Source organism: Ceratotherium simum, chromosome 1, assembly GCF_057802395.1.
Source record: "Ceratotherium simum simum isolate JZ-2026a chromosome 1, ASM5780239v1, whole genome shotgun sequence".
Taxonomy (NCBI): Eukaryota; Metazoa; Chordata; class Mammalia; order Perissodactyla; family Rhinocerotidae; genus Ceratotherium; species Ceratotherium simum.
In genome coordinates, this window is record NC_141900.1 from 42772496 (window position 1) to 42798673 (window position 26178).

A 26178-nucleotide genomic window follows, 5' to 3' on the forward strand; every position below is an offset into this window, starting at 1 on the left:
CCCCATACAGTAAAATAATAACCATCTTATTTTAAATGTAGCCAGGAAGGGCTGTGTTTGCTCATGTGATCAGGTTTCCGCACTTCCCACACCTGGGGAGGAATCAGCTAATATTGATTTAGCACTAATTTATACCTGATGGTCAGGGCCAACTGGAATAGAGGAAAACTGGTACAAATTAGTGGGGCCCTGTGGTCCCAGAAAGCAGTCTGGGGCCTGACTGTTGTATATCAATACAGGTCACCCTTTCTGGGAGGGAATGGAAAAAATATTTTAAATGGACCTGAATCTACTCTCAGTGGCTCCACTGCTGGTGTGCTAAAGATCCCCTTTAAGAATGTTAGGAATGGATAAGATCAAGTTACATTCTTAGATTTTATTATGTTTAGCTTATTAATCCGGGAGCTAAGCAAACTAGAAGCAGAACAGGCTTTAAAATATCTGACTGATTATTATATTATAAATAGTAACTTTTAGCCAGTCAGTTCCAGTTCCACTTACCTTTTCCTCAATGAAATTCTCTATAATAAATAGCTAAAAACTAGTCTTATGTTTTAAATATCACTGTAGATTATTTGGAACCATAGAATTCGATACCAATTCTTTGAAAACTGTTTTCCTTGGGTAATTTCCATGAACTGATGTCAGTTATCAACGTTTCTTTGTGTTTGGCTAAAATTTGAGAAAATATTTTGGGCCTGTAATTAAATTTGGTGAACTTTTATTCATTTTTAATCTATTTTTTCCCAAATTTGCCTGACAATAACGCTCATCTGGGGAACTTGTTAAAAATTATACAATCCTACCCCTCCCACTCCCAGACCTGCCGAATTAGACTCTCCAGGGAAGGAGGCTGTATTTTTAGCAAGGGCCCCAGATATGCCTGATGATCTAAGTGTTTGGAAAACACGGTTCTGTGTTCTCGTCACATTCTTTGTGATGTCAGAGCTCTTCAAACCTCCATGTTCTCTTCTGACTACCCTTCTCCTCAGCGATTGCAGGCTTTTTTCCTGTTCCATCCCACCTAAGAAATAAAGCCCATTCCCGTCAGCCACCGTGGCCTCCAGCAGCAGTTGAGTCTCTGCTGCAGTGGACGTGGACACGGACCTGGACACAGCTACAGTCTTGGGCAGGGAGGTGATGGAGTAAAGGGATAGAGGTGTGGTTCGGAAAAGTCTTTCAAGAGATTCTGACCCTCCCCTTGACAACCAATTCTAGATGACTTTGCTACCTCTTGAAGTGGCCACACTCAACCTCCCTTTGCTCTACATAAAATTTTCTTTTCCTTCTCTCTCTTATCTCCCCTCCTTCCTGTAATGGAGGGGGAAACATTATCCCTTTTTGTCAAACTTGTGCTCTTGACCAAATCTTCTACTGCCTCATGGAAGCTAAATCTATGAATGCTTCTCCCCTTTCAAACCTTGCTTCTTCATTTTTTTCTCCTTTGGCTTCTTTGGCTTATGGACATTTCTTTTCATTCTTTTTAAACTAAACGAACATATACTTTCTCGGACTCTGCTGAACCCTAAGATCCCATTTTACTTCATGCCTTATTTTTACTGTAAAATTTCTCAAAAAGAATATTCTACATTGGTTTCATCCACCTTCTCATCAACCCAACTGTAATCTGGCTTCCGCAAAGCCACATTTTATGGACACTATTGGCTTGAAGATCACCAGTGATGAGATCCAATGACTTCTGCTTAGCCTTTAACCTTCTTGCCAGTTCAACAGCATCTGACATTGCTGATCACCTCATCCTTTTAGAAACTTTATCAATTAGTGATCATTTAATTATAAGTGATCATTTAATTATAAGAACAGAAACTTATTCAGGTAACAACAAGGGGGATTTTAATATAAGACCACAAGAAATTCTCCCACAGAAAGTGTAATTGGGCTGCACAGGGATTGGAATCAGGAAGTAGGAAGCTATCAGTAACCAATAAACTTTTAACAAATAATTATTGAGCACCTGTTATATTCTAGGCCCTGGCTAGGTGTGAAGTGATCAAGTAGTGAACAGAAGAGACAAGGGCCCTGCCCTTAGAGACTTTACAATCTAGTGGGGAAGGCTTACCGTGAGCAAGTAAACAAATGTGTATTTACAGCTTTGAATGAGCACTACAGATGAATCAAACTGGCTTAATGATAGATTATTGTAGGTTATTAGTGATAGGTAAGGACTCAGAAAGGATACTCGGAGGGCATGACATTTACGCTGAGAACTGAAGAATGTGCGAGAGTCACTCAGGGAGGCTGAGGGGTGAGGATGTGGAAGGAGTGTTTTAGGCTGAGGACACACCTGTGTGAAGGCCCTGCAGTGGCGTTTCGGGGGAAGTGAAAGGAGGCCACTATGGCTGGAACTTAAAGGGTGAGGGGGAGAATAGAGCAAGATTAGGTTAGAGAAGGAGGCAGAAGCCAGAGCAGTCAGACCTTTTAAGCTATTTTAAGGAATTTGGATTTCATTGCAAAGTAATTGGAAGACATTGAACTGATTGAAGCCGGAAACAACATGGTCCAATATATTTCCAGGTTTCCCCTGAAGTAGAAAATAGATTAAGGCAGGCAAGAGTAGAAGTTGGAGGACTAGTTGGCAGCTATAGCTATAACTCAGGTAAGAGATGATGGTAGTTTGGATTAATGTAGTAGCAGAGCAGGTGGAGAGAAGTGGGTGGATTAGATATCTATTTATGAGGAGCACTCAAGAGGAGTAGCTGATGGGTTGGATTGGGGAGGGAAGGAGAGTGAGAAATCAAGAATATTGCCCAGGTTGTCTGGTTTAGAATAACTGGATGGATGGTGATATCATTTACTGAAGTCGGAAAAAAATAAAAATAGAATTTCTTTTTGATGAGGGGAAAAGCAAGAATATAGAACCTAAGAGTTTAGTTCTGTTTCAGATACATTCATTTCAGATATTCATGGAGACTTGACATGTCAAATAAGCAACTGGATATTTGAATTTGGAGGAAACGTCTGGGCTGGAGAGATTAATTTGGGAGTTGCCAGCATTTTATAGTATTTAAAGCCATAGGAATGGCTGATATTACCAAGAAGGTGAGTTTATCAAGAAAGCCAGAGAATAGAGCCCAATTTTTAGAGAAGACTAGAGGAGAAAAACCCCTGAAGGACAGTGAACAACAGTAGTTAGAAAAGTAGGAGACAGACCAAGCAATGGCAGTATCCTAGACTCCAAAAGAAGAGATTTTTTTCTCAAGAAGTTGAGCCTGACTATGTTGAAAACCGCTAAAAGATGGAGTAGGATGAGATCCAAGAAATATCCATTGGGTCTGGCAATATGAAGGCTGTTGACAACAGCGATTAGCAGTTTTCACGGCATGGTGGGGTGGAAGCCAGATTGGAGTAGATTTTATAGCAAATCAGAGAGTTAACTTGTAGATGTCGCTCTCAAGAAGTGTTGCTGTGAAGGGATCAGAGAATTAGGACTGCAGATGGAAAGGGTAGCATAAGAATCTTTGTTTTGCTTTTTTTAAATATTAGGATGGAGCATGTTCATACATATTGGGAATAATCAGGAATTTGATGATGAACTAGAAGGAGGGAATAACTGAAGAAATGGAGTCCTTGAGAAGGTAAGAGGGGAAGGTAAGAGGAGAAGTAGAGGAAATGGCTTTTGATAGGAGAGGAGAAAATGTACCATTTGTAACAGAAAGGAAGGAGAAATGGGTCCAAATGCCGAAAGATTTGTAGATTTGATGGTAGGAATATACTGGAGTTGTATCAGAGGTAGGCAGGTGTGGGGATGGTTTTAGAGGAATGAAGAAGAAAGATAAGACATAAAATATTCATCATGGGAAAATGAACATACTCTCTGGCTCTCTCTCTTTCTGGTCACCTAGTTTCATTTCTATTTTCTGCAAATTACTTCATTCTTTTCTCTCAGAAGACAGGTTTCCTCTGCTCTTATGTGCCTGTGACAGAAGATGGCCACCCCATGCACACATTTCTGTGTTCACTCAGTTCATGCCCTTAATAACACTATATTTCTTAATTCCAAATTCCCAGGGGACAAATTCTGATTGGTCCAGCTTTGGTCAGTTGTGGAACTCAGGTCAAATCAACCATGGTCAGAGGAACAAGGTCCTTTTGTACAGACATAGCTGTCAGGCCCAAGCCCTCTGTGTGTTGGGGGAGGATTAGTTTTTAGAGAAGAGGGACATGAACTGCCAGATACCCTATGAGGCATCTACCAAACTTATCTTCTGAAATGCCTCACTCTCTCTATTTTATTAAGGAGTGCTTCCCTTCCGCCTTCTTTTCTAGTTTTGTTTTCTTGGTGTTTTTTTGTTTGTTTGTTTTTTACTCTTCCCTCCCCCCACTAATGTATAATTTCTCAAAATTTTGTCCTTGATCCTCTTTTCCTTTATTTCTATGCTTTTCTTGCTTGCCAACTTCATTTGTGCCCATGGCTTCAACTATCATGTACATAGATAATCCCAAAATCCATCTCTCTGCTCTTCTCAACTTCATTCTCATTTAAAAACTGCCTCCAAAACATTTTTTTCTCATACCTATAAGAGATGATGGATGTTAACTAAAATTATTGTGGTAATCATTTCATAATATATGTAAGTCAAGTCTTTATGCCATACACCTAAACTTATACCATGCTGTATGTCAATTATATCTCATTAAAAAAAAAAAAAGACTGCCTCCATTTGAATATCTTCTGGTTCTTTTATTCATAGCTGAACTCATTATCTTTCCCCCAAACCTAGTCCTTCTCTTTGCTAACTGTTCCTGTTAAAGCCACCACTATCTCCTCAGGCATCCAAGCCTGAAGCTTCAGACTTGTCTGACCTCCTACTTTCAGGGTCCATCAGCTAAGAAGGAGCATCCCTTGCTTCTTTTCCTCCTCTTTATGTCCTCTGTCATTCTCCTAACTCTTATTACCTAAACTCACGTGGACTATTCTCAACGTCTGCTAAATCATCTCCCAGTTTGCTGTCTCCAATCCAGGTTGTAAACTATTCTTGCATTAATCTTCATAAAGCACAGCTCCACTCATGTTCTCCCCACCCACTCAAGAATCTTCAACAGCTCCTCATTGCATACTCAATAAAGTGCAAGCTTTGCCTGGCAACCTCCATGACCTGTCATCAGTAGACCAAGACTTATCTTCCATTAACCATCAGTTAAGGGAGACTGTTCAATCATTGCCTAACATATTCTGTGTATTCTGAACAACAAGACTTCTTCATACTCTTCTTCCTGGAGCCCTTCCTCAAAAGTGGTCTTTTTCTCCCATCACTTCCATATTACTTTATTTGCATCTCTCCAATGGAAGACATATGTTTAGATGTGATTTTTACCTTTATTTGTAGGCACATCTTTTTGCCTCTGATAGACTATAATTCACCAAAGTGTGAGAACAAGTGTACCCTAGAGAGTATACAACAGTGTCTGACACTTGGAAGAGATTTAATAACTAACTTGATGAGGAGTTACTAAGGCCTGATGCTAGCATTGTTGCTATTAAACCTTTATGTAGGCCTAGTAAATGTATTAATTGTGACCTTTTCAATAAGATGCTAAGTAGGACACTGAAAATTGTGTGCTACAAAAAGTTTAAAATAATAAGAAAATTCTTTAGTCAAGCACTGTTGATGAGTTGATTGCACCTTAACAATAGTCCCTCAACACACTCACATGGTAAAAAGTAAAATTCAGCCACATAGGAGGAAATTAATCCATATGAAAAAATGGATAAATTTAATCCTCTCCATGTACATTATAAATGGACTCTGAGAATAGTACACGTGAGTTTAGGTAATGAGAGTTAGGGGAATGACAGAGGACATGGAGAGGATAAATGGATAATAAATTTGAAATTAATCTATGACACATTTTAATCACTCTAAACTCTCATTTGAAAAAAATAACACTGTGACAATCAAGCATACTCACTTTATAAGACTATTGTTGCTCTCATGTATTGTTGACACCATGTTTGGAACTAAAACAAATGGAATGTCACAGCACGGAAAGAGGTAGAATATTTGTAGTTTTTTGGTCCCCGAGTCTTTAGCCTCTGAATGTGCTGGCTTTGTAGAATATAGTCTTTTAGTTAAATGGTAAAAGCCTGTGTGTCAGCTTAGGGGATGTGCCTCTGGCGTCATGCTGACAACAGGAAGTGCTGTGGAGATGAAGGTTGAAAACCTGGTGGTCCTCATCACTGCTTTTATCCTTGCGGGAATAACTGCATACTTACTCTTTGATATTCACCAGTTAAAAAGAAAATATCCTCTATTTCTATTGCTTCTTATTTACTTCTTTTAGAAACAAAGCATAGGGAAAAAGCTCCTTGATATTGGTCCTAGCAAGGATTTTATGGATGTGACACCCAAAGCACAAGCAACGAAAGCCAAAATAAACAGGAGGAACTACATCAAACTAAAAGGCCTTCTTTCTGCACAGTAAAAGAATCAACAAAATGAAAAGGCACCCTAGGTAATGGGAGAAATATTTGCAAACCACATTTCTGATAAAGGGTTAATATCCAAAATAAATAAGGAACTCATACAACTCAATAGCAAAAACCCAAAGAATCCAATTTAAAAATGGGCAAAGGATCTGAACAGGCATTTTTTTCCAAAACAGATATTCAAATGATCAACAGGTACATGAAAAGGTACTCAACATCACTAATAATCAGGGAAATGCAAATCAAAACCATGATGAGATATCACCTCATGCTTAGAATCACTCTTATCAAAAAGACAAGAGATAACAAGTGCTGGCAAGAATGTAGAGAAAAGGTAACCCTTGTACATGGTTGGTGGGAATGTAAATTGGTACACCCACTATGGAAAAAAGTATGGAGGTTCCTCAAAAAATTAAAAATAGAACTACCATAGGATCTAGCAGTCCCACTTCTGGGTATATATCTAAAGGAAATGAAATCAATATCTCAAAGAGAGATCTGCACCTCCATGTTCACTGTAGCATTATTTACAATAGCCAAGACATGGAAACAACCTAAGTGTCCATCAATGAATGAGTGGATAAAGAAAATGCAATATACACACACACCAGAATATTATTCAGCCATCAGAAAGAAGGAAATCCTGCCACTTGTGACAACATAGATGAAACTTGAGGGCATTATGTTAAGTGAAATAAGTCAGATGGAGAAAAACAAATACTAGATGATCTCACTTACACGTGGAATCTAAAAAAAACCCATAGAAACAGAAAACAGATTGGTGGTTGCCAGGGGCAGGGCAGGTGGAAAGTAGGGGAAATGGATGAAGGTGGTCAAAAAGTACAAATTTCCAGTTATAACATGAGTAAGTTCTGAGGATATCATGTACAGTATGGTGACTATAGTTAACAATATTATATTGTATATTTGGAAGTTGCTAAGAGAATAGATTTTAAAAGTTCTTAACACAAAAAAATGGTAACTATGTGAGGTGATGGATGTGTTAACTAACCTTTTTGTGTTAATCATTTTGTACTAATATACCTATATCAAATCATTACCTTGTACACCTTAAACTTACACAATCTTATATGTCAATTATATCTCAATAAATCTGGGGAAAAAAGAAAGCAAAATTTTTTATTATTTACATGAAATGTTCCTTTCTACTTAATTAAATATAATTTTTTTTCAGTTCCTTTACACAGGCCTCTTGAGAATAGCTGTTCCTAACAGTGAGATAGAACTAACTACAAATCAGCAGATGTCACTCCTAACTGATCCTCCTCAACTGTCTTTCTCTGTCAATTCCAGTTGGTTATTTTTTTTCCTGCAAATTTCAACTGCCTTTTCTCATTACCAATTTCATTTTCCATTTTCAATCTCTGATGAGCCTCTAAGAGCCACTAGGACTAATATTTTTCACTTTGCCTGTATAAGGACCATAATACAAGATATGCTTTCTTTTTGAATGCCAGCCCCAATGCAAATATCTGTATGGTTTACAGTAGCCACATGAAACATTCTTTTCCTGTGGCTATGCTTTTGCAGCAGAGATATATCTGTTATTATCATATTTTTTTTCCTGATGAAAGGCACAGTTTTAGTTCATGGAAGAAGCACTGGTTAAAATTTGCTACTCTTTCTTTTTTTTTTTTTTTTTTTTTTAAAGATTTTATTTATTTAATTTTTCCCCCCAAAGCCCCAGTAGATAGTTGTATGTCATAGGTGCACATCCTTCTAGTTGCTGTATGTGGGACTCGGCCTCAGGATGGACGGAGAAGTGGTGCCTCGATGCGCACCCGGGACCCGAACCCGGGCCACCAGCATTGCAGCGCGCGCACTTAACCACCAAGCCACAGGGCCGGCCCATAATTTGCTACTCTTTCAACAACACTGAGCAAATATCAATTGTCTATCATGTACCAATCACTGTTGTGGAAATTCAGCAGTTATAAAACAGATAAGAACTCTTGCCTTCATGGCTCTTTTATTCTTATATAATTACATAATATATATTCTTCTATCTCTTATATTCTAGACAGAACAAAAAATATTTATATAATAGGTTCGATGGTGTGATAGGTGCTTTGGAAAAAAAAAAATAGGATAGAGAGTAGGGAATGCCTAGGGGGTGCTTGCAATTTTAAAAAAGGTTTTCAGAGAAGCTGTCAACGTGAAGTTAGTGACGTCTGAGTAAAGACCTGGTGGAAATGAGGGAGCAAACTGTGTGGATATCTGGGGCGAGAACTTCTCAGGCAGAGGGTACACCCAGTGCAAAGGCGCACGTAGGCTGTCATAAGCAGTAAGGAGTTTTACTGTGAGCATCTGCCAGGGACAAAAACTCAGGCAAGGTTTTTTTGTTGTTGCTATTAAGAATCCACCTATAAGAGAGTTTAATCAGCTTAAGATGAACATCAGTGCAGATCTGTTTAGTGTTCTCTCTCAGCCATGACCTCATTGCTAATACTGACAGCCTGGACTGCCTCTTAAAGTTGGATGAGCCTTGGACGCACAGCCTGGCAAACCTGGATAAAACGAGAAGAGGGAGGTTTTGGTAGCTCTGAAGGCCCTATGGTTCTTTATCTCATTCTCTCCCCACATCGGGCTGCATGTTAATCATGTGTAGCCAATGATTCCAAGTTTTAATTTAACCTAAAATATAGTCCATTCCCATATATGAACCAAGAAGTAAGTACAATGGAATTCTGTCTCAGATTAGCTAATGGTGGATCCTTGTTCCACAGTCAAGACATAGAGCTACTGAGAACAAAGATGTTTCCCATGCCACCAAATTGTGCTTTCAATTTTGTCTTCTTCTAGTCAGGACAACATAGTAATGAGTCATTACTAACATTAAGTCTTATACAGAATTTCCAGAGATTGTTACACTCGTATTCAACAAAGAGAAATACTCTGCACTGGGCCTATCTATCCCATAGATAACGTAGTAGTGTAACAATGCTCTTCTAGCCCAGCGATCCACATCTCCTTCTAAGGGGTTTCCAATTCACTGAGGAGAGCATTTTTCTAAATCTTCTATTATACCCTTGGAGCCCACTCTCATCTTCAGCAAGAATAAAATATTATTAAGAACTCAACAAATGGACGTTTGAAATCAGATACTGCATTTAGTTTATTTTAGCCCACTTTTGATTTGTTTGGAGACTGAATTCCTTACACATGAAATCAGCACTTATTTCATGAGAATAAAGGTTTAAGAGATGACCAAGATTTCTTTAGTAAAGAGAAGGTGATTGAACACCTGAATAGGTCAAGATGACTTATCAGTAACTGAAAATAGTATTTTAAGATCATACTAGTTCTGTGTGTGGGTCATTTAGATTTGCTTTCGATGTCTGATTTAAGTTGGTGACAGTAGATTTGAACAAACTCAGAAAGCTTTTAAAATATGGCTAGGTATGTTGTTTTAAATCCGAATCAAGTATTGATCATTATGACTGTGGCTTAGTATAAATTTAGAATTATTGTAACCTAATGTGTTGAGTTGTTCCATACTTATACTTAGGAGTGGCCAGAGATGACATTTCTATATTGAAACGATGTTGTAGTTAAATCAACAAAATTAGACATTTACCATCTTTTTTTAACTGTACATATTTTAATGTCAGTTTTCTGTTCTTGAAATTCTGAAAGTCATTGGAAAGAAGCCATTTATCAGTCCTTTTCCTCATGAAAGAATGCAATTTCCTAATTAATGATGAATCTTTTAGATGGAAAAAGTAACACAATAGATCAATTATATCAAATTTGAAAGAGTAAAGTTTTTTCTCTATTTATAATTAAAATATGTTATTCTGGAAAGCAAAAAATATATATATATAGTGGGCTGTCCACTTGTAAAATTTCTTTTGAACTATTGGGAACTGATCTCACAGATGAGATTTGTGGACTGTTGTAAATACTCTACCAATCATGTACTCCACAGCTTTAAATTGTGATGTGCTAGAGCAGAGGGCTTACTCACAGACTCAAATAGTCTGTCTGGGTTAGATTCTTAGCTCTCCACTTACTAGCTGAGTAATCTCAGGCAAGACATTTAGCTTTTTTGTGCCTCAGATGAGAACACAGAGGGGCTAACAACAGTATCTACCTTGTGGATTATAGAAGGACTGAATGAGTTAACACATAAAACATTCTTAGAACAGTGGCTGGCGCATGGTGAAAGTTCAATAAATGTTAGCTGTTATTCTAGTGTGTGATAAAGTGAGGAACTATCAGTAGTCTTAATGGGATGAAGTACTGAATGCAATTCTTGTATTTTTATTGGGTTTCATCCACTTTTTACAGAACCTAGTATGCTTTCTGGTCTGAGGGCACAAGAAAGCAGAGACAGATGGCTTCTCTAAGTGAAACTGACCTCTGCATATAATGCCTGAAATCAGAGGAAGCTTGTCAATGTGGGCAAACACCAAGAGTAGATCTGACATCCCAATTCTCTTTTTTTATCTCATGGAAATGAAGGGTATCTAACGTAGACCCTTAAATTAATTGTTCCTGCTTAAGATTTAAAACCTTGGTTTACTGTGGGGTAAACCTAGGTTTTGGATAGTCATACAAAATCTTTCTCTCTCTTCAGTTTCACTGCAGAATAAAAACTAAATTTACCACAGTGGATTGTTACATTAAGTCTGGTATTTATTTCTCCCAAGAGGCCATCTGCTTCTGGGGAAAGGCAACAGGATGCCCTCCATTAATATATCTAACTGATGCTGTAATGATGTACAATTCTCCGTCGACCCCTGAAATCAGAGTTATTGTCTTGGAACATAAGATTTGAATATTTCTTTTCATCATATAACTACAAATGTTAGGATAGGCTTAAAAGTATCTGCCCATTGTTCAATCCGCCTTCCATTGCTTCTGATGACCTGAAGTTCTTTTGATCAGTTTACTAGCCACGAAAACTCAGATTACTAAAATTAAAGGGAAAAGGATGGATTCCTCTGGTTCCAACTATAAAACATCCCACCAGAACAGGTGTACTTGCAAAGTAGTTTGCATTAAGTGTCCTCTGTCTCAACTTGTACAATCGCCTCCGGAGGGTGGAGTCCTCGCAACCTGCTTACCAGGGTGTGCGCGTGTCTGTGGGTGTTAGGGCACGCGCAGGACACACATGGACCCACTTTCCTAGGGCAGCCCAATCAGAGTCTCGCTCTCACCTCAAAGGCTGTCAACTCTCACGCCCCTCCCTGCGCGCACAGCCCCCTCCTCCCTCTTCTACCCCTCTCGCCCCGCCTCCAAAGTAGAACGCACCACTTTCATTGGTAGATGCTCCCCTCACTCCTATTCCGGAACCAATCAGTCGAGCGCTGGTGTAGAGCGGCGGAGCCAATGAGAATGCTCGTTTGCGGCAGCTGCCGGGTCCCGAGAGCCGGGAGGTGGTGCCGGGGGCGGGGTGCGGATGGGGGGATTAGTTGCCGTTTGGAGTGAGGACCGGGCAGAGGCGGTGGCGGCGGCGTTTGCGGTGGCGAGGGCTCCGCGGAGAACTAGACGCCTCGAGGCCCTTTCTCCCTACCCTGGTCCACAGAAGCAGGGCTCCCGGCCCTCTCTGCAGCTGCCCGGCTCTGCCGAGCGTGCAGCCCATGAGGCTGCGAGCGGCCTCCGGGGCTGCTTGATTCGGCCGGCTACTCCGCTCCCCTGTGAGCGCGATGCCCGGGGCGGCGGGGGCGGCGGCGGCGGCTCTGGGCTCCTCGCAGCCCCGGCCGTGACCACCACCCCGAGCCCGGCCGGGCGGTTGGGGCCGTTGGACGCGCAGCCTTCCCCTCCCCCTTCGCCGAGGCAGCGGGGGTGCGCGTTGGGAAGGGGGAGCCGAGAGACTCCTCCCCCTCCCCGATACCCCCGCCCCTCCCCCTTACACACTCGCACGCACTATCGCGCCGGCTCCCACACGCTCGCGCGCCTCCCGCTCCGCGCCTCCGTGTCGGCCGGCGTCGTCCAGGGCCCGCGGAGCCACCATGTCCACTGCCTCCTCCTCCTCCAGTTCCTCTCAGACCCCTCATCCCCCGCCGCAGAGGATGCGGCGCAGCGCCGCGGGCTCCCCGCCCGCCGCCCCAGCCGCCGGGAGCGGGAACGGTGCGGGCGGCGGCGGCGCAGGCTGCGCTCCGCCTGCGGGAGCCGGCCGGCTGCTGCAGCCCATCCGCGCCACGGTGCCCTACCAGCTCCTGCGGGGCAGCCAGCACAGTCCCACGCGCCCGCCGGCCGCCGCCGCCGCCTCGCTGGGCAGCCTCCCGGGGCCCGGCGCGGCCCGCGGCCCCAGCCCGCCCAGCCCGACGCCGCCGCCGGCCGCGGCACCGACCGAGCAGGCGCCGCGGGCCAAAGGCCGCCCGAGACGGTCCCCCGAGAGCCAGCGGAGGAGCAGCTCACCTGAGAGACGGAGCCCCGGCTCGCCCGTGTGCAGAGGTAGCGAGCCCAACCCTTCCGTCCTCGCGGGCTGCGTCTCCCCGACGGTGCCCTCCGTGGAAACTTCAGCCTCTCCGGGCTTCTCTTTGCTAGTGCATTATCGAAGGTGTGAAAGTGGCTTTGGGAATCTCAACCCCCGCGGTCGCTGCCGGGCTTGGAGGAGCGAACTGCAAAGCAACTTTTATTTGACCCTCCTGCCGCCCCGCAGATTTTATCTTCCATCACTCGCCTGCATCGAAAGGTTTTTCAGTTTAAGAGCTGATTAGCTCACTCATGTGTTTGCAGTTTGTAGCGGGGGAAGGAGGAGCTGGGTGAAACACTTAAAAAAACACGCACACAAACTCTCAGGCAGCTAGTAAGGTGGTGGTTGTAATCTCTGCAGCCCCTTTGTGCTTGCCTACAAAGTTCCTAACGTGTCTATGATCACCGGGATAATTTCTTATTCTTTTTTGGAGGGCTGGTGGCGTTAGTTAACGATGTAAGGATATCTGTTGGATGTGTAGAGGGGACAGTTTTGGATGTGCAGTTGAAGTGTATAGGGCTTTTTTTTTGTTTTTTCGGTCTCCCTGTTTCTCTATATAGTCATATGTATCAGAGCAGTACTGCGCTGGAAACAATTTATGCCCAACTCAAGATTTTCGTGGTAAATTTCTAAAGACCGATTTATGGAATGTGCTCACTTTTTCCTTCCATTTTTAAGTACACTTAACAGTGCAGTCGAGCTGTTAAATGATCTCAAGTTTCTTTTTTGTTAGGTGTCAAAGGTAATGGTGAGCTGGTGGATGCTGTTGGCTTCCCTTAATGTTTTCTGTTTTGGTTTGGTTTTGTTTATGTCTAGGGACGCAGTGCATGATCTGGTTGAGTCCTGGGGGAGAAAAGGAAGATTAGCCAAAACAGGGACTTAAAGCTCATAAGGGAGAGTGGAGTAGCTAATATTATTAGATACTAGGCTAGAGCTACAGATGCTGCTACTGCTGCTGCATTGTGGAGAGAACCGATCATACTGAGTGGAAAAATCTCTGCTTGGAAGGGAAACACTGTGGAGCTCTGTGCAATGTTTATGTGGTATGCGAAATTTTTTTAATGGAGTTTTCTTGATGAAGGTCTTAGACTTGGAGAGAGCAATTGTGTTATAATAGATTGCAGTTTTGGTGTTTTTGTTTTACTATTTCTGACCTATAATTAGCATGTTGCTAAGGCACTTGTTTTCAGACCACTCAATGGTGAGGCAGAGTAGGATGTAGTGCAGTGGGATGTGTACATGAGTACCAAGAAATACATCCTGTAATCTGTATGCATCAGGAGGAATTTGCTCCCTCACTCCTCCCCCAGGTCAAGCCAGCTGCTGCAGAAACTGACATCCTCCAGCAAATCCTGAATGAATGAATGAAAACAACGTGATCGCCCTAATAATGACCACAACTGAACACACATCTTTGGCTGTATTTTATAGAAAAGGCCACCATTTTCTAACAGATTAATGCCATATGCAACTCCTTTGCACAGTTTCTAGAGCTATATGAAATGAGAGGTAACAGAAGGAAAAGAAGGCAGCAGTTACATAAATTTTTGAATGATGTAGCTTCTACAGTGCATAGATTTGAGTTTCGGGATTTTCTTTTAGGGACTAATGTAAGAGCCGTAAAATAAGCATTGCAGACACTGTGTACAGAGGAATTTGTGGGCAGAGTAAGAGTAGTTTCGGCAATTCTGCAGCAATATAATGGCCATCTAGTACCTCCTCCTCTTTTGTTGATAAACACTAACATCTTACAGCATATCATAGTACAACTTGTTTTTCTGCATCCTTCAAAAGCCTTCATTGCTGAGGAATTACATGGTCCATCATCAAGTAGTTTTAATGAAATTTGTGATCAGGCTTAAACTATCCTCTTTGTTGTAGTATAGCACATCCGAGTTTAATGCAGTTGTAATGCAATCATGATGGAAACACTTTTCTGAGTCTGGTTGTGCAGCAGATGGATTTGCATCATCAGAGAGCTTCTGTTGGGGATGGAAGAGGCTTTTCTGCTGTTTCTCACACCAGGTGATTTTGTCAGTTTCTTACATCGAAGTGATTTTGAATGCAGATTCTTCTGCCCCCAGTTCCCTGATTATATTACCTTTTTGTTACTTCTTCATATCCTGCCTTGCTTGTCTCTACCCAAATTAAAACTGTACAACTCATCTATTCTGTCTTACTTAGCTGTTTAAAATCCATATTATGAACAGTTGAACAGTTTTTCGAACAATTTATCTACTCAGTTTCTTTTGAATTCTGCAAGGTTCTGACTTCAGTGGATTTAGCCTCCACAGGTCAAGGCTTCTGCCGCTGCTGCTGCAGACACTGACATCACTATACTGCATGAATGAAAAACAACAACGTGTTCCATTTCTTGCTCTCCACCTCCTTCCTTTTCTGCACGCTCGTGTGTGTGTGTGTGTGTGTAAGATGGTGTTAGACTGCATTTGAAACTACATTAGAAAATGTTAACTGGCTCAAGAGATATGTATTTAGTAGAGAGGCATATTGTTTACAAAAAGCTTTAACTGCTATGAGCATTTGGACTAGAGGTGACATAACTGAGCATTCAGTATTTTTTACCTGGACTGGTGGTTATGGAAGAAAACATAAAAGCCTTAAACAATTTTCTTTGTAATTGTTTTACCAAGAAGAAATCATGAAACAACATAATTTCTAAACATGTTAGATTATCTCCCTCTTAAACATTCTAAATATGCATCTTTATAGGGTTAAGGCTAGAGTAATAAAGAAATGATACCCACGTTACTTCACAAGGCTGAGGAAAAGCTGACTTCTATAAGTAGGTGCAATCAATTTTAATATGATATTAATTTATAAAATCCAGCAAGGAGATGGTAATTTCCTATGTTTTTTGTAGCACAGTTTTAGATAGTTTAAGTGGGTGTCATAATAGAAGATACATAAATCTCCAAACACCTTGCTCTATATAGAGGACATGGAGCTTTACAAATTGAAACTATCTTGTTTGTGCATGTGGATCATATTTTTGTTTGTATTTTTAAAATTTCTTTTACAGTTTTAAAACTTCAAGATTTTTATTTATATTCATTTCTTTACTTCTTCCATCAGCAAAATGTCACACTCCCCCTTGTTTGGTTCTGAGGGTCTTGAAGTGGTGAATGACAAGCTGCTGAATGCGTCCTCAGGCTCCCTGTGATGTGTTTGTAATAGATGTAAAATCATAAAGTATTATGCAAATAGTTATTTTTTGTAATGGTAATACATAAAGTCTACCTTTGAGATAAATAGAACAACTCAAATGAGAATATAGCAGAATGTTAGTGTTAAAATTAATGATCTTTAAGCTAAAATCATTAGTAACAACCAAAAGAGGATATAATAAAGTTGCTTCCTAAACCTCATAGAGCAAAACCTATGGATTTAAAAACAGAACAAATACTCACAACTTTACTGTGCAAGATAGTAAGTAGCAATTGCAAATCCTTTTGTGGTTTTTTTGTAAAGATTGAGCATTAGGATGAATTATAAATTCTATAAAAAACAGTTGTGTCAGAGTACTCTGGATGCAGAATACTGCTTATTTTTAAGTGTACCAAATCTAGTAACAAAAACGTGGAAGAGCTTGTAATTTATATAACTCCTGCTATGGAAAATGGCACGCGTTGAGTCCTGATTTAACATAACAGATTTATTTAGGCCTAATACTCTAACAGATTACTACTGTAGAGTGAAATTTGATTAGAATTTTTCATGAGTATCTTGAAAGCCTTATTGTTTTATTCATTAAGAAGTTCTGATTATGTTTTAAAAGAAAATACAAAGCCAGCCAGCATATAATGTTGAGTGACTGCATGCAATGTGTGTGTCTTAGTCAATGAGTTTGCTTTTAGTTTTTTATCTTTTCATTAAATTTCCCTTTTTGAGTCATTTTTATGATGTGCTAGATTTGTGGAATTCCAACATTTTTAATTACTATTTTTCTCTTGCTTTTTAATGTTACTCAGACATTGTCTTCCTATAAAGTTACTTTTTAGGCTGATATTCTTGGAAATTAAGGTACTCTTCCTGTCCCCCCCCCTTTTAAAATTAACTTTCTTAGAGTGCATAGAGGAACTTGTTTCAAAGCTTTCCTATACTAAAGTGAAAATAGTTAAAGTTTTGGCTCCTTTATCTAAAGTGACAGGTTTCAAATACTGATTTTTAGAAAAGGTTTTCAGCCTTTGAGAACTACACTAAGTATCGGCAACATTCATTATTTGTGTATCTAATTTTTCCCGTCAGTTATGGTATGTAAAATTTCTAGACCAGTGAGTGAATGGCAAAATAGATAAATGAGTTTATAGAAGTTATTTCTTCTTAAACTACTGTCATATGTTCAAAGATTATATTCTTCTCAAGTAACTATTACTCTAAACATATTAAATATTGTATATCTAAGATATATAAGAACACCTTGGTCAATTTAACTATAAAAAGTTTTGTGTGTATATGTTGAACTAAAAATTATTTTGTTATTTACAGTAATTTTAATGGAAAGACATTTCATTCACCCCATTGTACCTTTCTTCAAGGATTTAATGCAAATTTGCATTTATACATTGGGGAAATGTTGAAGGGTAATGGCATCCTTGTGATTTTTATTTTATTTGTGATAATGTGAACTAAATGTGAATAAGAAAACAAAGGAATAATTGGGCTCCATGGCAAGGGATAACAATGAAAATAAATGGCAGTGTTCAACAAATGGCTAATAGGAGGTTTTCCTTAAGTCTGAAATTTAAAAAAATGTCTAAAAGCCTGTTTTATCAGAACTTTCACGTATAGCTAATAATCTGCCAAGGAGTATATTCTAATGACTTTGTTATTCTTGATTTTAGTTCAGGCTTTTCTCCAGAGCTTAAAATTCCCAGACATCACTGAGATAGGCTTTTCCACAGCACCTGTCCTGGGTCTATGCCTGGTGCTGTTGTCTTTTGTCTTCAGTATATAATTTTGTTCTCTTATTAAATGTCAAAAAACCAAATCACTGATGTTGTTTCTCTCCTATATACTGTTTAATAAAAAGTTGATCTTATCTAACTGATGATGGTCTCTGAGTTTACCAAAAGTAAGTGGAGGAAAGAGAGAACACTACTTACTATTGACGTAAAAAGCCTAGGGAACTGATGGAAAAGCCAGAAGCCACCTCTCTTTCCCTCTACCCTTCTTCTGGACCCCTGGAACTGACCATGACACCACCCATCATCCAGCTGATTCTAGAAGAATAAGATTTGTGCTTATTCTGTAATATGAATTATAATGGATTAGTAGTAATTCTGAAGAAAAGAAGGATTTTACTTAGATTATGAACAAATTATGAAAAAATACTCTTCTGGTATTTCATTTTATTAGGAACAAACATGGCAGATACCTTTAGGCAATGTTGTTTACTTCAAGTGAATGTTATTGAGGCAAATACCAGGAGACAGGCAAGTTCATGAATATCTCAGTAACTTCCACTATATTATATCGTCTCTCTCGTTGTTGTAGGTAGAAAGGAAGAAGACATTTGAGTGCTTACTATATACAAGGCAGTGTATCGTTTTATTCATTGAGAGTGGATTTGAAACGCAAATCTGATTCCAGATCCAGTGTTCATTCCACAAGACAATCCTGTAGCTCCTAATTCAAAAAGAGTCTGATGTTGGTGATCAGCTGTGATTTCTGAGCTGAAAGAACTACTAAAGAATAGGTTTTCTGGGCCGGCCCCGTGGCTTCGCGGTTAAGTGTGCGCGCTCCGCTACTGGCGGCCCGGGTTCGGATCCTGGGCACGCACCAATGCACCGCTTCTCCGGCCATGCTGAGGCCGCGTCCCACATACAGCAACTAGAAGGATGTGCAACTATGACATACAACTATCTACTGGGGCTTTGGGGGGGGGGGAGGGGAAAGGAGGAGGCTTGGCAATGGATGTTAGCTCAGAGCTGATCTTCCTGAGCAAAAAGAGGAGGATTAGCATGGATGTTAGCTCAGGGCTGATCTTCCTCACAAAAAAAAAAAAAAAAAAATAGGTTTTCTATTGATTCCACAGAACTATTATGCTGCGCTGGAAAATGCTTTGACATTTTCAGAATGTCTAAAAATGTAAGACCCTAGGATGGTGAATGTAACTGAAATAGAAAATGGATGGATTGGTCATATTTCTCTATTTGTTTCTCACGTAAAAGTAAGAGAGAGCGAGCGAGCCAGAAAGTGAGAAATCCTTGTTCCTGAGGGCTCAAGTATATGAACTTGATTGTCTGGCCCTCCTTATGTCTAGAATTTGTGCTGTCCTTGAATCGTATTATATTGAGCAGAAATACTTTTCTTCATGAACGTTAAAGGTTGGTTATACACGGTGGTGCTAACTGATGAATGGTTCAAGAATCACTACGCAGAAACCTTGGTCTCAAAGTGATTGTCCCAGCAAGCGGTGCTAGATTAATCAGCCCTCGCAAGAGCTAACAGTTGTCATTGCAATTTGTGAGTTTGAACTCTGTATGTTTGTAACCTAATGAAGTGCCACCATGGTGCACCCTAATAGTGGCTTACCAAAAATAAGGATGAGTTAAAGAAACTAGTGAAACCCATTGTTGTGTAGCAAGGTCAGTGTCCAAATTGTCTTCCAAGTTATTAGAATTAAGAAATCCACTAAACATTGAATGTGTTTCATAACAAGAAGGAAAAAACTGCTACAACTCGCTTCCTGGTGTTACTTAAGATCAAATACCTATCAACTAGTGACAGTAACAGCTCCTCATTTAGCCACTATGGCCACAGGTAGAACTTTTGTGAATAGTCTATATAGCTAATTTTAACTTTTACATTACTAAAAAGTTAACTATTTGGTGAAACATTTTCTAAAATTATTATACTGTTTTCTTAAGCAGAACAAACAAGACATAAATGAACTCATTGTGGCTGAATTAGTTTTATAGGCTAACATTATTCCTTGATAGGATAACGTGGCTCTTTTCTCTAGAATTAAATATCAGGTTCAAGATCAAAGAAATCATTTTCCAAATGGTTCCATAAAAGAGTCTTAGAAACACAAAGTTATACTGGAAAATATTAGATTTGGAGTCAAGAGACTTGGGTTCTGTTTCCAGTTTTAACGTTTGACTTATAGCAAATCATTAACTCTTTGTATCTTATTTTTCTTTATCTTTAAAATAAGAGAGGTGAGATTTTTAAGATTTTGATTGGGTAGGGAAAAGATTCTGCTATTAAAAGAAAAAGTAAGTTTATTAAACTAGATAATTCTTCTTTTTTGACATTTTCCCCCCAGCTTTACTGATGTATAATTGATGAGTAAAAATTGTATATAAAGTGTACAGTGTGATGATTTGGTGTGTATATACATTGTGAAATGATTACTATAATCAAGCTAGTTAACACATCTATCACCTCACATGATTACCTTTTTTTTTGGTGTGTGATGAGAACACTTAAGATCTACTCTTAGCAAATTTCAAGTATGCAATACAGCATTATTAACTATAGTCACCGTGCCATACATTAGATCCCCAGAACATATTCATCTTATGACTGAGAGTTTGTACCCTTTGACTAGCATCTCATTTCCCCCACCTGCCAGCCCCTGGCGACCACCATTCTACTCTCTGCTTCTATGAATTTGACTTTTTTGGATTCCACATATAAGTGAGATCATACAGTATTTGTTTTTCTGTGTCTGGCTTATGTCACTTAACAGAGTATCCTCCAGGTTCATCTATATTGTTGCCAGTGGCAGGATTTCCTTCTTTTTTAAGGCTATATAATAATCCTGTGTGTGTGTGTGTGTGTGTGTGTGTGTGTGTGTTTATATCACATTTTCTTTATCCATTCCTCCATCAGTGGACACTTAATGTTATTTCCTTATCTTGGCTCTCATGAATAATGCTGCAGTGAACATGGAAGCGCAGCTATCTCTTCAGGTTACTGATTTCATTTCCTTTGGATATATACCTAGAAGTGGGATTACTGGATCATGTGGTGGTTCTATTTTTAATTTTTTGAAGAATCTCCATACTCTCCCATGGTGGCTGCACCAATTTACATTCCCACCAACAGTCTGCAAGGGTTATCTTTTCTCCACATCCTTGCTGACACTTATCTCTTGTCTTTTTGATAATAGCCATTCTAACAGATGTGAGGTGATATCTCATTGTGGTTTAATTTGCATTTCCCTGATAATTAGCACTTTTCCCCTGATATTGAGCACTTGTTTATGTACCTGTTGGCCATTCATATGTCTTCTTTGGAAAAATGTCTATTCAGATCCTTTGTCCGTTTTTTAACTGAGTTATTTCTTTTTCTGCTATTGAGTTGTGTGGATTCTTTCTATATTTTGGATGTTAACTCCTTATCAGATGTATGATTTGCAGATATTTTCTTCCATTTCATAGCTTGCCTTTTCTTTTTGCTATGGTTTTCTTTGCTGTGCAAGCTTTTTAATTTGGTGTAATCCCGTTTGTTTATTTTTGCTTTTGTTCCTTGTGCTTTTGGTGTCATATCCAGAATATCATTGTCAAGACCTATGTCAAAGAGCTTTTTTCCTGTATTTTCTTCTAAAAGTTTTATGGTTTCATGTCTTATAGTTAAGTCTCTAATCCGTTTTGAGTTAATTTTGTGTATGGTGTAGGGTAAGGGTCCAATTTCATTCTTTTGCTTGTGGATATCCAGTTTTGCCCAACACCATTTATTGAAGAGACTGTCCTTTTCCCATTGTGTATTCTTGGGACACTTGTCAAAGATTAGTTGACCTATATGCGTGAGTTTTTTTCTAGGCTCTCTGCTTTGTTCCATTGGTCTGTGTGTCTATTTTTGTGCCAGTACCATATTGTTTTGATTATTATAGCTTTGTATAGACTAGATGATTTTTAATAAAATTAGTTATAATTTATTGAGCTTTTATGTCAGCCACTAGTCTTCACTGGAACCCAGTGTAGGGAACTTTTATAACCTCTCTTCACAGATAAGGAAGTGACATCTTGAGAAGTTAAGTAATTTGCCCAAGGTCAGGCAGCATGCACAGAGGGTCCAGAGGGCTCATGTAACTCTCTAAATTCCGACTTCAAGTTAGCTGAAAGTTGCTTTTGGAACCCAATTAATTGGGGCAGGAAGGCATGCACAATGGATTATCCCATTGCTTATACAGTTAAGTCATGAAAGGCCAAAAATAGCTTTGGGGGGGTTGTATGAAGAGAAAGCTAAATGGGACTAGACTCTAGGGTCCACAGAATTTAAAATTAAAGCTGCAAGTATTCCCAGTGATTCAAGCCTCAGGTATGCATATAAGAATGTCATAGCACTTCCAAACCTTATTATGTCATTAGTAGGCCTCCTCCTTGGTCCTCAAAGGACCTACCACTTTGTTAAGACAGAATTTAGATTTAAAACTTTTAAAACTACCTTTCGCATGAAATCTCAAAATCTGGATAGAATAAAATCTTTTGTATTTTCATATTTGACAATGTAAGCTTTACATTATAATAAAGCATCATAAGGCTCTATTCAACTCTAATGTTAGGATTCTTTACTTTTACTGTGCTTTGATATTTTAGCAGCATTCAAAATAGTATCTTTTTATATATCACTCTCCTGGCAAAGCAACAAGGTGAACTATTTTCCCAATTTACACCTCCTTGGGCTTTTTCAATTTTTCTAGGTTTGCTGATGTGATGTAGAAAAGATTGGGCTCTTGCAGTTTTTCTAGGTTTGCTAATATGATGTAGAAAAGATATTTCAATCTCTATTTTAATAATTTCTTTCAGGTGTTTTGGTATCTTTTGAGTGTCATTTGTGCTTACTGTAAGCTCTCTTTAATGGTCAATGTGGAACATGAGTCCTTTCATAAGTAACATTAGAAATGGTATTTTTAGTGTTACGATATTGAAAGTGTTATGTAGAGTCTATGTGATGGGTGAAGTTTGTCATGACATTTCTTCTGTAATTATATTTACTTTTCTAGTTAAATACATCAGTTTATAAGTTGAATTAGTGAAGTAATATTTGTATCTTAGAGGATAATAAAAACTAGTAGGACTCAGTTGCCCAGGGTTACATCAGGTCTAGCCATAAAAGACTTTGCTATTCTCATGTAAACCTGTGAAGTGATCTTTCTGTGAAGGTACGAAAAGATCACGGTAAAATATAGATTTGTTTGTATATTAGCTGATAGTTTGTAAACAAAAATATATTCATGATAGCTTTGAGAGTTCAGTGACAACGTCGTTTTCTTTCTTCTGAAATATTTTTGGAGGTAGTCTGATCCATCACCCTGAAAAGAATCAACTGTCCTTTTCCTGCTTAAAGTCAGGTTATTTAATTTAAGTGTCTACTACTTACTAAACAGTGGTTAGCAAACATTGCTAAATACAGTTTCATTAGTATTATAAAATTGGGGAGTTTGTGCTCGGAAGTAAGGTTTTTGAAAAAAGCTACAATATTCTGCAGTATTTTGATCAGATAGCTTAAAAAAACTTATTGTAAAATCCTATTCATTCTTTACATGCCAAAGTGACCCATTATTAAAAAACACCTGGTTCAGGGCCGGCCCTGTGGCTTGGTGGTTAAGTGCGCGCGCTGCAATGCTGGCGGCCCGGGTTCGGATCCCGGGTGCGCATCGAGGCACCACTTCTCCGTCCATCCTGAGGCCGAGTCCCACGTACAGCAGCTGGAAGGATGTGCAGCTATGACATGCAACTATCTGCTGGGGCTTTGGGGGGGAAAAAAAAAAAAAAAAAAATCTTTAAAAAAAAAAAAAAACAACACCTGGTTCAGTCAATTGCATTTCTTACTCTCTGTCTTTTTGGTTACCATATGGCCAAAGATTAGTGTAGCTTTAATGTAATTTTAGTGATAACCATTCATTCAAGATGTGTTTGTTTCAGGTATTGTACAGTTGTTGGTAGTATGTTGGTGATTAAAACTAATGGATTTTCTCCCTCTTTCACACAATAAATATTTATTGAATCCCTACTATGCCTGAGGAACTCTGTTTGACCCTTACAGAATACATATTCTAGGTGCAATTGGTATGCTCACATTCGTATTTTTTAACAAGGTCAGTTCATTTAAAATCTGCCAAGAATTTGAATCACATTTTCTTTGAGCTTTGGACTTCATATATGAATTATGATGTTCCTGTGCTTACCTTTGTAAGTTAGGTTGAGCTTTTTGGTATTCTTTTTTGAATACCGAATACTCTGTTGATGTGTGTTCTCTTTCATTCGATGAAGCTTAGGAAGCTTCATGCTGTGGCTTTTATAATGTATCTAGGTCTAAGTTATATTGCTGCCTGGACATATTATAATAGTCTTCTATAGTTTGGCCTAGGATGGTGTTATTGACTCTTTCTCTGCACACCCGTACACAACGCATCCTCTCAGAATTCTGAGCTTTGTTGTTGAATGTGGCTTCTTGTATAGAAATGTAGTATAGTGTTGCATAGTAATACCTGGATAGTGGTGCCCTCTGAGGCTGTTGAGATGAATGGGACTGACTTCCTTTGACTAGATATCTGCTGTTACTGAGCTAGAATGGAAAATAAGCTTTTCGTTTGTTGTATTAACATTTACTTGATATCTTGGTTGAATAAACAATGACTTATCTTTATTATACTCAGAATTTGTTTTCAATTTTTATCTATTTGTAGTTTTTACCTTAAAGAATTATTAGCATTATATCCTGTAGTATTACTATTCAGTTATGTTAGTTAGTCTTTAGGACAGTTGCCCTATTCTACTTTGTATTAAGCCATGTACTCAGAAAATAACATCTTTGTACAGATATTCCTATTTAATGGAATAAATATTATGCTTAATCTCGTGGTAGAACAGATGCTAGGTGAATCATTTTCTGGGTTGATTTTTTTTTTTTTATACTACATATGGAACACTGAAGAAAAGCTTATAGCCCCTAAATATAACCATATAATAAACCATCTAAAATTGCATATAGGAATTTTAGGAAATAGGAAGGCATAGGAAAAGTAATGAAATAAATTATTGTTAATATTTGTTTTGCTCATTTTTAAATATTCCGTTTTTGAATTGAGTGCCTCAAAACAAAAAGAAAGTAAATATATAGAATAGTAGCCGAATCTTTGATTAGATTCACTGTATTATTCCCATAGTTAATTCAGCAATTCTAGAGGCTTTAACAGTTTAGTTATGATTTTTCATCTATCTTAACCCATCTTAATGTTTCTGTAACTCGGTAATTTTGGTGGATGTGCATGCTTCACCAAATAACACCTTGTCATTTTTAGTGTTCCAGCGTCCAGCATGGTGTCTGGTGCTTCGAAGGCCCTGAAGTAAATATTTGTTAAATCCTTACATAGGATTTACATAGAGATTTCTGTTTTAGCTATATATGTATGTAGCTGGGTTCAAATCACTGAACAGTGATTATTATGGCATATAGTCCTATAAATATCTGATAAAGATGAAAATTAATAGATATACTTATGTTGCCCATTTTCTAAAATGCCTGATGGTTTAGGTAGCTGATGGCGTTTATCTTCATTTAGGGCTAATCATTCAGTGATGTGTAAGCTTGGAAAAGCTCTGATTCACACCTTCACATAAAATAGCTGGGTGCTCATGCTGGTAGAAGTAGGTGGGACAAAGATGAGTGATGTCAGGACAGTCCACATTTTGAAAGATGGAAGATACACTTCTACAGAGTTAGTTTCTACGTTATATTTAGAGTTCTGTTACGTGAGTTTTGGTCTAGTGAGGCTTCATGGAATCAGCTTCTGAAGCTGTTATATTTAAAGAAACATAAACCATCACGCTCACAATTCAGTGTGCTTTTTCAATTAAAAATCTAAATGTTTTTATAGTTTATCTTAAAGATCATGATTATACTAAGCTCCAAGTAAGGAGAATGTGAATTTCATGTTAATTTGTACTTCATTATAATGTAAAAATTTTAAACTGTAGAGCAGATTTTGGGGTGGTTATTTGCTTTAGAGAATGTCTGACTTATGTGCAAGTAAAATTATTCAATTTACCAAAGTGTTATTTACACAAACTTTTTAGGAAGTCAGTTACACAAGGTTGAGGTTCATCTGAGGTTGTAATAACATGTTACTGAATAGTGTAATTTCTCATTGCTGCATAAAATGTTCTACTGACATTTAGCAGAATTAACTAATATCCTAAGAAGTTGTTATAAATGAACATGAATAGATCTTTTCCATTCCCCTTCTAGTCTGATTTTAATGATTCTAAGAAATTTGGTGTTTAAATAACCCCTAAAAGGGAAAGAATTC

The 26178-nt window shown here is 38.8% G+C and overlaps 1 protein-coding gene and 1 long non-coding RNA gene across 3 annotated transcripts in view; one reads left to right on the forward strand and one right to left on the reverse strand.

The window, feature by feature from the left end:
- The window catches only part of LOC147918190 (uncharacterized), a 158424-nt gene extending 145425 nt beyond the window's left edge, over positions 1-12999 (reverse strand). Inside the window, exon 1 of the long non-coding RNA XR_015550046.1 lies at positions 12836-12999. This is a non-coding gene — a long non-coding RNA (uncharacterized LOC147918190). The remainder of the gene's footprint in view (positions 1-12835) is intronic.
- GLCCI1 (glucocorticoid induced 1) overlaps positions 12296-26178 on the forward strand; it is a 111657-nt gene continuing 97774 nt past the window's right edge. For both annotated transcript variants that reach the window (XM_087423770.1, XM_087423833.1), the window contains exon 1: positions 12296-12871. In XM_087423770.1, the coding sequence (XP_087279896.1) occupies positions 12427-12871 (445 nt within the window). In that variant the 5' untranslated portion in view covers positions 12296-12426. The remainder of the gene's footprint in view (positions 12872-26178) is intronic.